Source organism: Pagrus pagrus (genome assembly GCF_965226575.1).
Source record: "Pagrus pagrus genome assembly, chromosome: 1".
NCBI classification, from domain to species: Eukaryota; Metazoa; Chordata; class Actinopteri; order Spariformes; family Sparidae; genus Pagrus; species Pagrus pagrus.
In genome coordinates, this window is record NC_140185.1 from 10,248,747 (window position 1) to 10,265,120 (window position 16,374).

The 16,374-nt window shown below is 41.6% G+C and overlaps 2 protein-coding genes across 2 annotated transcripts; one reads left to right on the top strand and one right to left on the bottom strand.

Moving 5' to 3' along the window:
- Window positions 1-706: 706 nt before the first annotated feature.
- cyp19a1a (cytochrome P450, family 19, subfamily A, polypeptide 1a) lies at window positions 707-4,923 on the bottom strand. Its single transcript, XM_084357509.1, has 9 exons — window positions 4,402-4,923; window positions 4,147-4,297; window positions 3,451-3,605; window positions 3,183-3,347; window positions 2,934-3,048; window positions 2,718-2,829; window positions 2,424-2,586; window positions 1,613-1,854; window positions 707-1,162 (listed from the first exon to the last, which is right to left on the bottom strand). The coding sequence occupies exons 1-9, from the start codon at window positions 4,595-4,597 to the stop codon at window positions 902-904; spliced, it is 1,560 nt and encodes a 519-aa protein (XP_084213635.1). The 5' UTR covers window positions 4,598-4,923; the 3' UTR covers window positions 707-901.
- Window positions 4,924-9,144: 4,221 nt separating this feature from the next.
- gldn (gliomedin) lies at window positions 9,145-16,361 on the top strand. Its single transcript, XM_084362075.1, has 10 exons — window positions 9,145-9,900; window positions 10,852-10,903; window positions 10,988-11,005; window positions 11,148-11,246; window positions 11,770-11,871; window positions 12,266-12,382; window positions 12,645-12,728; window positions 12,828-12,953; window positions 13,085-13,235; window positions 13,375-16,361. Exons 1-10 carry the CDS (start codon window positions 9,388-9,390, stop codon window positions 13,838-13,840), a joined length of 1,728 nt encoding a protein of 575 aa, XP_084218201.1. The 5' UTR covers window positions 9,145-9,387; the 3' UTR covers window positions 13,841-16,361.
- Window positions 16,362-16,374: the final 13 nt, after the last annotated feature.

Sequence of the window (16,374 nt, forward strand, 5' to 3'; positions counted from 1 at the left end):
TTAGTTTGATTCTCTCTGCTTAAACAGCCTTGGTTAAACTTTTTTCATGAAATTAGAAGATTTTTGTGTTTAGCTAATGTATGGGCTAATTAGCCTTTAAACAAATGGATCAAAGGGCCATTTTGAGAGAGCATTTGGCCGCGGGCCTCCAGTAGAGTTGGTCTAGTGAAGGATTTAAAAAACAAAGACCAGAGGAATTTACGTTTTGATTTGGAAAATACTCCTAATATTTTCTACTCTAAATATATGTGATTACAAAAAATTGCCTTTAACAGTCGCTTTTAGTATTTTAATTACATTTAAATGTACCATCTTATTCTATTACATTAGTTCAGTGTTAATGGTTTTTCTATCATATTGAGTCAAAGTGTATAAGTCAAATCACTAGATGTGTTATTTATTACAGCAGATTAGAATAACCAGTTTGAAATACATTACTTTTATATAGAATAGTAAACCCTAGAAAAATGCATCTTTATATAGAAGTTCCCATTATCTTTACATGTAATAAAAGATTAAATGCATAAGGTTTCTGTACGAGTCTTAATTTAATGTAATCAGGCTGAGGTATTTATTTATTCAACAACATACTGTAACATTGAACTTATTAGATGGAATTAGATAGAAAATGTATATGCAATTATTATTATTTTTTTGAGTGCACGAAAAAAAGAGAAATGACCCCAAAAAAGGACAAAACAAAACATTGGCACAATAATTTACGTTTACTTCAGTATTAGCATGTCTACATTTACATGTCACGTAATGGATTTCAAATAATACAACTTTAATACATACAAAATATAATAGTTAGCTTTGTACAGTCATAGGATAATACAGATGAAGGGGATAATATAGTGTATGTATGTATTCTGTTTGAATGCGTCGGTACAAATGAGTCTCAGAGTGTTTGCCAGCTGCCTCTCTGTCTGGGTAAGAATCTCATGCTGAGATGAGATTCTGCCTCCTGCTGATGCTCCACAGGCTGCTGGGAGAGGTTGTTGGTCTGTGGGAGGCAGTCCAGGGTCAAGCCCTCATGGGGACAAACAGAGTACTGGGAGAGCAGCGTTACCAGGATGGATTTCATCATCACCATGGCGATGTGCTTACCGACGCAGGCACGAGGGCCTGACCCGAACGGCTGGAAGTAACGTCGAGGAGCCTGAGGGAGGACAGAGGAGAGGGTTGGTTTCTATAACATAAATATTCATGACATAAAGAAATAACTTAGATATAACTTATTATTAGTTTGATGCTTCTGTGCTTCATCAGGACTGTGGTGCAGTGGTCTTATCAGACTTCAGTGTCAGTGGCAATTTAAACAAACAACTGACTAGTTGATCAGATTCTGATTCAACTGTTGCTGGATCCTGATAAGTGCACAGAAATATGTGACATCAGCTTTTTCAGCTGAGCCCCGCCCACTTCAAACCAGTGAGAAAAGCAAGAATTAAATAAGAATAAGTGAAATATCCCGAATTATTCGAACTTTGTCAGAAAATTGTGTCTCCACTCATGTTCCCATTGTTCATAGTGAAAATGTTCGATGACAAAATAGGCTTTAAAGATTGATGAATTTACTCTATCTGGTCAAAAATATACATCAACTCACATTTTTTTCAAAGTTTTCAAGTCTGAATTCGTCGGGTTTGTTGAAAAACTCTGTCCGGTGCATGTGGCCGGTGTTCAGAATGATGTTAGTTCCCTTCGGTACCCTGTAGCCATCTATGATGTCATCAGACAAAGCTCGGCGCATGGTGAAGTCCACCACAGGGTGGAACCGCAAGCACTCGTTGATGAAGCTCTCCAGCACATGCAACTTCTGAGGGTCCCCATTCTGAAGCTGTCTGTCACCTACAATGGTAGAGAGATGTCATTACTGTTGGGCCTCTACAAAACAGCTTCAGCAAGAGCTGACATGACATGATGAAGTTATTCATTATTGCAGGTTTGATGTATTAGACTCCATAAGTTCCAGCTAGCTGTACCTAATAAACTGGCAACTGAGCGTATGTAAGCTGACTTTTATTTGGCCCCTTTGTCTCATTATTATCACACAGGGTTCCTGTTAAAATGCATCTCTGATGTGCCGCAGATCACATGTTAACTCGGCTTGTTCCAGATGTAGAAATCCTGTTCCACATCTGACAAAAAGCCAGTCACATATGAACATGTGTCATTCATGTGTGATCATTTCCATTTCTTATGTGGTGCACTTAATTAAAATGTCACGTTAACATGTGATATTATTTTCTTTTCTTTTCTTTTATTTTAGTTCACATATAAAAAGGCTAAATTAACATTTTCATCAGGGATTTCTTCCAAAAGTCAGTTTTTTTTTAAAAATCTAGCGTTGGTAGACAGCCCTGAATCTTGACTATATATAATAAGTGTCGGTGTCTTAAAGTTCTCCAGCTACTTGCCTATAACTGTGTCTATCTCCTGCAGCAGCTGCAGCTCCACGTCTGGATTCTGTTTGAGGAGCAGCAGCATGAAGAAGAGGCTGACGGACAGAGTGTCTGGTGCTGCGATCACCATCTCCAGCACACACTGCCTCACATTCTCTGCAGACAGTTCACCGTGGTTCTGAAAACACACACACACACACGTAGACATGTGAAAAAGCTGACTGGCAAAAAAATAAAATAATTGTATTTCACCTCAAGAGGATTTCTGATATCTGGGTGAGAGGAAGTGCATTCAATTCTCAGACTAACCTGTGCGAATATGAGCTCTGCAGTGAAGTTGATGTTGTCCAGTTTATCAGCCTGCTCCATATCTCTCCTCTTCTGTTCAACAAGGCTCTCTATGGCATCCTGCAGCTCCTGGCTATGAGATAACAGATATATAACATTTGATTAGAAAACATAATTCAGCCAAAACACATAAGAGTGGGCTTTATGGATGGGGAAGAAATGTATAAAATGACTCACGCTGCTGTCTTGTGCCTCTGGTGAATCCAGCCAAACTTGAAGTAGATGTCTGGTTTGATGAGCACAGTCTGCCACGTGTCGAAATACTTCTGGATCTTCAGCAGCAGCTCTTTCTCTGCACACAGTGATTAACAAAACAGTAGTGAGATAACTTCACTGACCCAAACTAAATGTGTTTGATCCAACTTTCCAGATAAATACATTTACTGATTTACAATTGCCATGATAACATAAATTATGCCTACTCACCATCCACAGGTATCCCCAGGAACAGTCTGTTGGAGATGTCCACCACGGTGCAGCGCAGCAAACTGAGGACATCCACATGATCCAAAGTGTCCAGGTTGTCGAGGTGAGTCTGTGTGGAGGAGACGCAGATCTCCACCGTCTGCTGCAGGCTCGGGCCGCTCAGAGCTGACAGAAAATCAAGGTTTTATGATTCCAGTCAATACTTAGAATATCTTTCACCAAGTAACTGGATTAACCACTGAGGTTGATTCAAAGGTTAGAATTGTACCTTTGGTGAAATAGGTGCGTATCTTTTTCCACAGAGTCACGTTGTTGTTAAATATGATGCCTCGTTCGTTCATGCCGATGCAGCTGAGTCCCTGTCTGCTCCCAAAACGTGACGTATACTGTCCGTTCTTCAGCACATGGTGCACTGCCGATGCCCTTATATGATGAAAAATACATCAAATAAAAATAAATAAGTATGTCGATTCACAGATATATATGAACTTATCCAAACTAACGTTGAGTAGTTACTAAGTAGTCCCTCACTACTTCATGATTACAACAGCTAGCTTCTGAGTTGACTTATTGTGCACTGCCATAATCATGATGTAATGAGGGCTGTGATGACGGCTCTGCACAATTAGCTCCTTAACAAATTAAAGAGTAGGATTCTCATGAACTAATCATTACATAATGATTCATTGACATAGTATCTCTCAGTCTAACTCATCATAATCATCTGTATAGTCTTCAAGTTACATTTATTCAGGAATTACTCATTAACAACTCATTAATTATCATTCCTGAATTGTTGCTCTTTCAAAAAATGTATACATGTTACTCATTAGATGATTGTGTCTTAAATGAAGTGTAATGACATATTTCAACTAGAATTTTTGGAGTTTTTGCAGAGAACAGAATATCAGTTTACACTCGGAGCGACTCTAACTTTCTTCATTAGCATTGATTTGTTACCGACCTGCTGAGTATGAGGGTTTCCTCTCCGTTGATCCAGACTCTCACAATGTCTCCATACGTCTTGTTGTAGTAGTTGCTGGCTGTGCCGATACCGGTCCAGATGAATCTCAGATAAGACAGAAGTGGCCCCAAGCCCAGACAGAAAGAAGGACCTGTTGTGGTAAATGACAATAGATTTATATCAGTAATGGTAAAAGAACCGACAGCAGCTCGAAGAGAAAAGTAGTCAACCCTGATAGATGACTGTTGGACCTACCTGGTACAGATTTCTTCTCTGTGTGGTTCCAGGCAACCAGCAGCAGACAGACGAGCAGTATTAAAGTTCTGGTCACCACGGAGATGCCTGGTGTTCCCACAGCAGTGGCATTGTGGGACATGGAGACCAGGTCTGCCACTGCGGTGTCCAAACCTACTTGAGGCATCACCAGTTCACAAGCAGAGATCAGATCCATAAGAAGGCAGGCTTAAAACACAGCTGCACAAACTTGAAACGAAGTGATGAAAGCTGTCTTCAACAGTCGGGGATTCCTCTTTATATGTGGTCTGAGCTGACTAGCAGCCAGGTCAGGGTAATGCAAACGCCACAACAGAGGAGAAAAAATTATAAACAATACTCGAAACCTTGACGGGTTGGATTTGTGCCTGTGTCCTTGAGCGAACAGGCCGTAGTTCAGTGGGTACATGTTGTGGTGTGATCAAATGTTGGAGCGAGCTTCTATCATGGGTTGTGTTTGACATTTTGGTGAGACTCAAGGTTTGACACTCCTCTGAACATCAAACGAATCTGGTTGGAAATCCTACAAAAAAAAAAACCCATCTGGCCTGTGAGAACAAAGGAAAATCTGTTTTATCACAGTATTATCTGTCTTGTGTAATTAAATTCACTGTTTTTCCACAAAGCATCCACACTTCAGGTTTTCTTTGATTTTTGAAGGGAAAAGCTGGAATTGATCGTTACAATCCTTCCAATGTTCCCTTTGCTCAAGGACAATTATTTGATGGGAGTATTAAAAATGTACAGTATTTGTGATTTTTGCAGGTCAGACTACCAGTAGATGGAGAAGCAGAGCTGTGAGGCATTAATCAGGGTCTTTTAATCTGTGATATAAAATGACCTTTATGATAACATCATCATTAGAGCACACGTTCTGTAGCAGCTCACTCACTCAGGGCTGCTGCTACTCTTGAAACCAGAAAGTTAATTAAAGTCTGTGAGGCCAAGACCAGACGTAAGAATTACATTAACATCACACCTGTTTTAGTTTCTTAACACTGGTTCCCTGTCTGTTTTTGGATTGATTTTAAGATCTTATTGATTACTGTTAAGGTCCTTCATAGCCTGGCACTAGATTATATTTCAGACTTTTTAATCCTTTAAGAATCTTTTTTGACCTGCCGGAGGAAATGAGGTTGTTGGAGTCGGTGTCTTCTTTTAAGTCTCTTCCTTTAGGTGAAAGTCAAAGGTGCAGGCCACCTCCGAAACAAACACTGACTTGGGCTTTTCAGTGACAACAGCATCTGGTGTATTGGCAAAAGATTTGGAAATATATCTTGGTTAATATTGCAATGTTTGACAACTGAATGTTACACCCTCACTGAGGATGGAAGATGGTTTGATACGTCCTTTGTTATGAGTTCCAGGATTCTGTCGTGACGTGGTATGTGTAGTCCTTTGTAAGCATTGTAGGCCATTCAAGATGGGTGACATACATCTAGATTAAAGTGCGTTGTTAAACTTATTAGCAGTTGCTTTTAGCCAGCCTTTTATTACATATCGCTTGCTTCAAGAACTATGAACTCTATGCAGTGCGTCTTCTACTTCAGCTAACTTTAAAATCCAAGCGGATTTATTTGATTTAATTCAATATTATTGAGCAATTTGCGACAAAGCCAGTGCTGTCTGACTTTATCTCTGCCGTCGTTCGTTTGGCTCGTTCTGTATAAAGAACTCTGTGAATTCACTCACCGCCCACGCTCGAGTCCAAGAATGTGAATTGTTGAAGTGACTGACTGTGTGCTGAGGCCCTGCCCTGATAACGATGTCCTGTGTGATGGCTCAGATTGTTCTGCATGATTAAGCAGAGACAGAAGTTAATGTAACCTTGTCTCTGGGCTCTGTTGTTGTGGTCAACCACATCTTTGTCTCAGCCGCATGTGTAGGGAGTTGTTCAGGAGCGAACAAACAAGATTGATAGAAAGCTGAAATGTCAGAAGATGCATGAACAGAGCGCATTAACGCCTCTTTTACCGTTCACTTTCACATCATTGCACCCTGCTTATAGAGAGGGGGGAGTCCCATATGAGGTCTGACACTGTGTAAGGAGTCCCTTAGATGATATGCTTCAGTATATATGCAGTAAAACAGAAACAGTTAACACACTGTGATAGAGATGATAGTTGGCCTTTGTTCTGCCTCTGGATGTGACTAATGAGTCCTCAATACTGAAGTGAAAAGAAATGTATTTGCCGTGACATTAATTTATTTCTTTTAGCAAGCCAATCTCATATTTAGATGTGCAAGTACATTTATCTTAGTCTGGGATACCGATTTTAAGCACGACATGCTGTTTTGTAACAGCATATTGATCATATTGTAGCTGTGCTGGTTTTAAGATAATGTTCCTAATCAAAGCCTCTTTTGCTAAATGTAAGCACATTTTTCTACATATTAAGAAAATGATTCTTAAATATTTTGATATTATAAGTCAAATGTGCTTGTTTTTAGTCTGGACACACTAGTTATAAGATATCTAATAAGATATCTGTGTGCTCTGCTGTCATAGTCACATTTTGCCCATTTTATATCTGTATTCTTGTTTTTGACTCTTTGCAGTGTAGCTTTACTGTTTGTTCCATCAACACGGTTACATAATAAACTTCATAATACACTTATATACTATACATTCCAACTTTCCTAAACTATAATCATTTTATTCAAAAATTTAGATGATCAATAAATAATTTTTTTGTAATTTTGTGTATTTTATTTATTGGCCCTCTTTGATTTTCTTTATTATTTTATTGATTTATTTTCCGTTCTTTATTCCTGATAAGTTTGTTGAATTGTGACATTACTGTAAAATGATAATACATCTGTTAAACTTGGAAACCAGGAGAAGAGGCTGGTGGGAGGATAGAGTTTAACATGAAGACATGTGTGGTCATCAGGCTGTCCTTGGCCTGCAGCAGTAAGACGGACATGGACTTCCCCGCCATGTGGTGAGAAGAGAGATAAGGCTGCTTACCCTGCTGCTGCACCTCAGGATGGAAGAAACAGAACCAGAGAAGGTCAGTCAGAGACCAGAGGTGGAGAAGATTCTGTGGGCATGTGGACTTATTTACACCACATGGTTCATGTTAATGGATTCAGAGCGCAGTGAATGAGAGACAACAAAGAAACGACCTCAGTGCTCTCAGGAATGTACGTACATACACATCTACACATCTGCTGGAGCGATTCAAGCTGTCCAACAACTGGCTGTCAGTGACCTACAGCCTCGGGCAGGAGCCGCACACAACAGACCTCAATCTAACAGTAATATGTCTACTTTTTATGTGTGTGTGTGTGTGTGTGTGTGCGTGCGTGCATAGCAGTTATATGGGGCATAATATGGCTGCAAGAGCATGTACAGTAGGCCACCTACATGAATCACCAGAGAGACTGACTGACATTGAAACAGACTGTATTGTTAAGGAACTAATTATTTGTTTAATAACAGAAAATGGGCCAGCTACATTTACACTTAAAGGATAAGTTCAAATGAAATTAATCTACTCACCTTCAAGCTGATGGAAGGTTTTGTAGTCCATGAAATATTTCTGTTGTTGCAGCATTCTCCTAAACACCTGAAGTAGATGGGAACTTGTTTTAAAATGTAAAAAAACACAAACAGAAAATAGGTCCATACAACTTGTCAGGCCAAACTCCAGTCTTCAGATGCCCAGAAATCCTGAAGTGATTTGAAAAAGACGTAATTTACACCTTTTGACCCCATCTGAAATAGGTGAATGAGCTCCACCATGTGCCGAGGGTGCAGATAACATCTTTTTGACTCAATTTAGGGGGCTTCCAAAGACTTGGCTTATGGCAGACGAGCTGTATGGAGCCATTTTAGGTCGTTTTTTTTGGTTTTAAAACAAGTCCCCAGCTACTTCAGCTGCTGAAGAGAATGCTGCAGCGCTGTTTTGCTATAAAGCTCCAGAAATGATTCACGGACTACGAAACTTCACCCGCCTGTCCATCAACACGGGGGTGAGTAGATTATAACTGAAGTTTCACTTTGGGGTGAACTTTCCCTTTAAGTCAAAAGAGGCAGTACCGACTCGCTGTAACAGTGAGGTTTGCCTTCAATGCCTGCAGCTGGTGTGTTTTCATCTGAACTGTCATTTTTCTGGTGGAATGTCACTTTTCTGGCCTTAATCAAAGCAATGGAAGTGGGTCATTGTTGCAGTTGGTGGATGGAGGCTGTGAAGATGTGACAAGGACGAGCGCCCAGGGGGAGAAATGAACGGAGGATGTACAAGGATTGGATAAGAGAGGGCATGAACCAATGGAAACTATATTGATGTTAATGCAGTTTGATTTCTTTTAATACAAGATTGGCTCTGTTGTCCTAATAACAATAATGTGTAAACATGAGTGACCAGTCAGTTTGTTTGGTGTAATGTATGCGCTTATTTATTATGTGAGTGCTTTTGTGTGCACATCATTCATATGTGCATGTCCCTGTGTGTGTGTGTGTGTGTGTGTGTGTGTGTGTGTGTGTGTGCGTGTGTGATGTCAGTCTGCCCACGGCGGTGCAGTAGAATGGGTCGTGCTGAATATAAATCAGGTGACTGAACAGGCGGGGGTTTCTTCCCAGACAAGCCCAGAAGATTGTGTAATGCCCACTCCTACATTACTGGTTTTCACGGGCACATACACACACATAAACACAGCCCCTTCTCCACTTGGCGAACAACACAACAAGCACTGTATTTACCAGTCTGCCCTCAGATAGACCACCCTGGTGGAGCTCAGACACTGAAGCTGACTGGAGTCCACTTGGAGCTTTCAAATAATCCCGACAGGACCTTGAATATCTTCCTTCCTGTTGGATTTATTTGGCTTTTGTTGATTTTATTTGATTTTTGGTGGCAGCATCTTTGGCCACAAGGTCATAAAACTTGACTGGACTTTCTCCGTCCGCCTTTGACTTTTGTTCTTTTTTCTCTGCTGTGCTGGGATTGTACTCCCCTGTGAATGAGGCTGGTGGGCGACCCTCAGAAAAGAGGAGGTGAAGTGGTAACCATGTGGATCCCGACCCCCAGCATGACTCTCCCTCAGCGGATGGTGCTGTATGGGACGTGCCTTGTGGCACTGATGAACTCGGTGGGCCTTCTGGTGCTCTTGGTCCAGCATAATCAGCAACGTGCCAGGCTGGAGCAGACAGAGCTGAGGCTGACAGAGGTGGAGGAGAGTTCAGTGGTGGAGTTCCTCCAGGAGGTCCCAAGAGGAGCGGCGGGGCTGCAGGCCAACCGTCCCCAGTACCAGTACTCCAGGAATAAGAGAAGCGAAGAGCTGGAGAAGGAGCTGCAGCAGGAGCTTCATCACGAGGAGGGACAGGAGGTCGATCAGCAGGAGGTCAGCCAGGAGGTGGGAGAGGAGACGGAGAAGAAGATGAAGCACGGGCTGAAGCACAAGCACCGACACAGTTACCACAAGGCACACGTGCAGGACGACATGATGATGATGATGACTTACTCCATGGTCCCGGTGAGAGGAGACCTGCTGGTGGAACAAATATGAGAGAGGACAGATTTATAAATACTGTTCACAGTCTGTATCTTGTGTTACTTTTTTATTGCTGACTTATACTCAATCACCAGCTGGTTGAAATGGTCAGTGGTCCTGTGGCATGTGATTGAAGATGCCATGTCCAGTTTGTGGTAATCTGATTACCTGCAAATGTGTGTGTTAAGGCTGTCTGCAGCAGTGCCACAATAAGGGATGTGCGCAACTAGTCGACTAATCGATTAAACTTTGCTACCCTCGCTAGTAACCAGGAGAAATACCAGTCGGTTACAGTGTTTACTTTTTTTATTTAGACTAGTCGAATAGTCTAAGCTCAAACTTCTGTTTAAATGTCAGGCGATTAAGTAATCAGGAACAACCTGAGCACAATGCAAACGGAAGGCAAATCTTCCATTATTATGTATACTAACGAGGTAGACTAACAGTATTTAAAGAAGGTAAATTAGCTTGACCAGCTACATGTTTCTTAAATGTTTAGTTGAGAACTTTTTCTTTTGATATATGTTAAATATATTTTCCTGAAAGTAGTTTAAAATTGTAATTTCACTTAACCTGGACAAGTTTTTTTGCTTTGATTATGAAGTTAATGATTGCACAATGTCTTGGCTATAGTATAATGACGTTTAGATTTGTTCCCTATAAACCTCGCTGCCACTTTGTTGTTTTGTCTGCCACCGGCCACCAAATGTCCCTGGAAAATAAAGGCTGACTGAAGATCCTATCAGGCTGGCAGACTGGTACCGCTCGGTGTTGTGAGGTGCTTCACTGAGATAAATGTAAAACAATCCAGCTGTATTTGTGGCAGAGCCACCAACAAGAATACCACTTCCAACCTTTTTGAAATTGTTGATTTTTTTCTGCTATAATTGAATGCATCACTGTATTTTAATTGTTTTCATATTTTCCCTCCAGATCAAATTATTGATTGACATTTGCAACAGCACCAAGGGAGTCTGCATAGCCGGTACGTCTTTTATATATTAAACTACCAACTCACCTCCAATATATCACTTTCTATTATCTAACATCTTTGAACCTTATGTTCCAGGACCTCCAGGACCGCCTGGTAAGTAAACTCTGAATCCTTCATCCAAATTTAAAATCTGGCCACACTTGATGCCTCCTTTGTGGTGAAGTGACCCATATCTTTGCTGAATGTATTTTCCACTCAGCCCATGATGAAGATTTTTTGTGTTACTGTACTGTAGGTTTGCCTGGTGCGGACGGTATTCCCGGCTACAATGGGACTGATGGCAGCGCGGGACTGAATGGACTGCCTGGGGCTGATGGGAAAAGAGGAAAAAAAGGTAAGGAAATGATGAGGCTCTATTTTGGTTTAACTCACCATTCATTTTTTATTAATACCTCAGGCAGTGATGGCCATTTTAGTGGAGAACTACTGGTACAATGTGACTGTCAAAGGGTTGAGTGTAACCCGGGGTCAAACATACCAAAACACACAGTCACAACAGCACACACACGCAAAGACGCAGCCATACAAACACACTCAGTGTCCTGATCCATCCATGTGTCATAACGACGTCAGATTTGATTCACAGTGGGTTCTTCCTGTAATTCATAAATGACTGAAGAGGCTGAAACAGCTGCCCTTCTCTCATATTTGCAGATAATATTATTCTGCTCTGCGGTTTTGGGCTCCAGCTTAATGATCCGGAAATATTCTCCCACTTCGCTCTGTTCTCCTCCACAGAGGAGGCCATGATTCACCCGAGCAAGTCAATGGAATAATTCATGGTATTAACAATAGGAGAAAGTGAATTGAGTTTATGAATGCAATCTTAGAGCTGTTTTGCATAATGTCCTCCACAGGGCCGCAAGGTGACAAAGGAGAGCCAGGTGAAAAAGGAGAGAGAGGAGAGTCTGGTCCACCTGGAGAGATGGAACAACCATCCAATGAAGTCATTATCGAGGGCAAGTAGAGCTTTACACTCTGAACTTAAAGGTCCCATATTGTAAAAGGTGAGATTTCCATGTGTTATTTTTTAATTATAAAGCGGCTCTCTAGATACTGTGGAAGTATCAAAGTTCAGGAAACTGTATCTTTCTCCAGAAATTGTGCCGTCAAACGAGCTTTCAGGACTTCCGTGAGGTTGTGATGTCACGTGTGAGGAAGTAATGTGTTACCTGTACGTTAAAGCATGTAAACATTTTCTGGTAGACACCAAAAATAAAACTATGAACCCGAAAATGAGAATATGGGACTTTAAATATTCCTCAAAAAATGCCCAGGTCTGAGACATCAGATCTGATCAGAATACATCTACTTTTTTCATTGAGAGAGTTAAGATGTTTTTTCTTTGTACAGGTCCTCCTGGTCCTCCAGGACCTCCTGGGCCCGTGGGCCCTCCTGGACCTCCAGGCCCTCAGGGGCCGTCCAGAACAAGGCACCACAGAGCCAACCTTCAGGCTGCACAGACCCTGGGTGAGAGGACTTTATGACCTATATCAAAAATACTGCACTGCAGAAGGGATTGTTTCATCCTTCAATCTTGACTTCATTCTGAAGCTTTCGATCACATGACATGATAGCAGAAATGTCACACTGTGCATTAAAGGACTTCTCAAACAACTCATCAAACTATACGATGAAGATCATGTAATATGATTGGAAGCTCCAGAACAGATACTACCTTGTGGTGAGATTGTTTTGTTACAGACACACTGAATACATTTGTTTCTAACAGGGCTGCTGCATGCAATCCCGAATGATGAAACCTCGCCTGTGAAGGAGGCTGTGAAACTACATGACAAGCCTGCAAAGAAGAATGGTGAGTTTTCAGAGAAGTGTGTCTACAGTACATGAACAATATTTGCTGTGTGGTAGAGATGTAAAACATCTCAGTTTTTTGTTACTTTTTCCCCCCCAGAGTGCATCATTAAGTCTCTGATCAACCCCAGGAACGTGACAAAGATGGAGAGCACATTTGGAACATGGATGAAAGACACCGCTCGGCTGAACGATGAGAGAATATGGGTGGCAGAACACTTCTCTGGTAGGCTGGTCATAGAGAACAGTGAGCAAAGATATTAATCTCAACCCAATGTCAAGGCAAAGCAGGCATGTTAGACTGCAGGATCTCAAAAGAATTTTATATCAGTGAACATTTTGCTTGTTCTTCTCCAGGTCGCGTGGTGAAGGAGTACAAAAGCATCGCCTCCTTCCAGAACAGCAGCAGTGACATTGTGGATGTTAGAAAGTTCTACCAGGGCTGCGGACACACTGTCCACAACGGCTCCTTCTATTATCACATCGCTGGTACTTCCAGCATCGGCAGGTAAGTCCACAGTGCAATGTTGTCACCATACCAGAATTTTAAACATTGCCCCCCATTGGTCCAGCCATCCAAGTCCAGAGGCCCCGAGTGTCAGAAATGACATATCGTGTTAACAACTTGATGCTTTGTGTGTTCACAGATTCGACTTTGAAACCAATAGGCTTCACACTCTCAGTATAGACAACGCTCTGCACCACAGCCTCGCCTACCTGCTCCACAATTCCAAGACCTACTTCAAACTGGCAGCAGATGAGAACGGCTTGTGGCTGATCTTTGCCTCCAGTTTGGACGAGACCATCACAGTGGCCCAGCTGGACCAGAAGACCTTCTCCGTCACATCCTACATAAACACCACCTACCCGCGCACCAAGGCCGGCAACGCCTTCATCGCCTGTGGCGTCCTGTATGTCACAGACACCAAAGACACCAGAGTCACCTTCGCTTTTGACCTGCTGAAGGGAAAGCCGGTCAATGTGACCTTTGACCTGAGGTCTCCAGGCGGAGTGCTGGCAATGCTCTCCTACAGCCCGAAGGACAGACACCTGTATGTGTGGGACCACGGCTACGTCAAGCTCCACGTGGTTCACTTCATCTCCGACGAGTGACGATCAGTCCGAACTTGACAGACAGACTGTTATATAGTTCACTCTGTCTTTGGACATTGGTACACGTCAATCTCTTTTACGTCAATCAAACTTTATCGTCCTGTGAGCAGTGCTTCTCAAACTTTTTCATGTCAAGGAGCCCTAAACTGACACAAAGTAGACCATCGATCAGGGTAAAAAGATTTAATTCCAGGGTCCCCATTTTGCTTGTATTTTTATTTACAGTGTATGAAGCTCATTACCAAAATAATCAAACTTTCTGTTACTGTATTACTTAAAAACAGACGCAACTTAAGACTCAAAGAAATTGACTTTTCAACTTTCCCCCCTCCTTGTGCTTGTTGCAAAGTTATGGAGTATTCAGACCAAACGTGAGGCGAATCATTCGTGTGTCTAGATTACACACAATGTCAATGAAGACTGGAATTCACTTTCATTTGCTCCGGGTGGTGTGAATGACGCGAACATGCAGTCTTCGCAACATTCGCGTGAGTTGAAAATATTGAATTCAAGCGAAGATTTTGTGCGAGCCTATCGGCGTTGAGATTCACACTGACGTTGACGTTGCTGATGTCCAGACATTCAGGATCAGCAACGGAGGAGAGGATAATAATCACTAATAATGGCCGTTTGTGGCACCCAGAGCTGTACGATAACACATCTACTGGTACCAAGAGAGGACAAAAAAAGGAGCTGGTGTGGAGGAAAGTAAGTGAGGAAGTTGGATGACCTGGTAAGTCATGGAAATATGTCTTAGCACAGCACAGCCCTGATTGATCGGATCCATTCAGGGAACAAGCATTTTAAAAGCTGTTTGTCGTCTGGCCGACAGAAGCATGAATTCAGGCTTTTTACAAGGTGGCATTATGATGTTATTTCAGCGTCCTTCGGATCCATTTATTGCAGTCAGAGAGAAGTCGCTTCATTTTGGGTTCATATGGATGTGGTAAAACAGATTAAATCAGTCTACGTATACTCGCTGGTCACAGTAACTATTAATAGATTTTAACACACCTATTAAGAACCTGCCACTCACCAGAGACAGATGGACGGACGCTCTGCAGCTGGGAACTGGGCACCGGTCAGCCTCAGGTAGCGCTGGAAGCTGCAGTCATCCAGATGCTGCTGCAGACGCTGAACTTCACTAAGCTAAAAAATGAATAATCCTGCAATCAAATTTGCACGTGTAACGTACGGTCAATAGTTTCTTCACGTTTGGTCTGAACGCACCATTAGCAACATGGCTCCTGCTCGCAGCCTGACAACTGTCCAAAGCAAAAAACAACCTTAAGAATCCCAATTTGCCTTTAAATAGCACTGAGACCAAGATTTCCATGTGAGAGTAAAACATCTGGTTGTATTATTAAGCATGCAGGTTTTGTTACTTCCTGCTCCAGTAGAAAGAATGCTGGTTTTGAACCGTCTCAAGTGTTGGTGGTTACGGGGAAACACGTATGAACAGAGTGAATGTCCGTCCCTTCACTCCTGTTTTACCTCAGTTTCTCTCTCTTCACCGTCTCTGCCTCCTCCATCAGTGGGGTGCTATTTATTTAGCAGTGTGAGGTTCCACAGTTGTTTCATTGTGACCTGGGGAGAGTGACCGGGAAAAACAATGCCTCTTCCTGTTTCACAATGGTAAGTCGAAGCAAAAACAGTTGTCTTTTGCCAGTTCAAGTAACACAATGGTAAAATGTGCGATGAATGATTTTTGCTCATGGGTTTCATACCCCTTTTTTTTTTAAAGCATCTAAAAGCAAATGTTTTATCCCTGGGATAAAATCAGATGGGGGACAATGCTCTAATTTGTAAGTTTAGGGGTCCTTGGCATTGAACATTTTAAGAACCGTTGCTCTACAGCATTCTAACATGCGATTGCTTGTTAAGAGTCACCGTTTCACTGAAGGGAATCAGTTTTGGCTAAATAATTTTTGTAGTATTTTATTTCTTCAGGTTATCCATTTTCTTTCTTAAATGTTTTCTCTCCTGTGTTTACGACTTGGTGAATTGGTCAAGGAAAAACAGTTTAGCCAGGATAATTTATCTCAGCTCGTTAATTTTTTTCCCCCCATCTCTTGAAAACCTTTTTCACACATTACATTTTTTTTCTCCCACTCTGTTTCACACATGAAGAGAAGAAGAAAAATGTATTCCAGGGAATTTATTTTTCCACAGATGGAAAAAAACCTTAAGGGTCTTAATGATTATCCTGGCAAACCTTTTTTCCTTACCAGTTCTCAAGTCGTAAACACAGGAGAGAAAATTAAATCACACTTGGATGGATCACCAGAAAAAAAAAAAAAAAAGTCCTCACTTCCGTATATATCTTATTTGTAATGTCAGAATTTGGAGTTACTAATCATGTGAAAACTTGTCATCATTTTGTATCAATCAATTCACAATTTGTACAAATCAAACTTATAATTCAACTTTTGTGGCTGTTTGTGTTGTAAGTTGTTGCATAATTTAGCGTATTTGCATGACGGTCATCTTTGATGTATTTTTATATGGATGTACATGTTATCCCTCCTGTTATT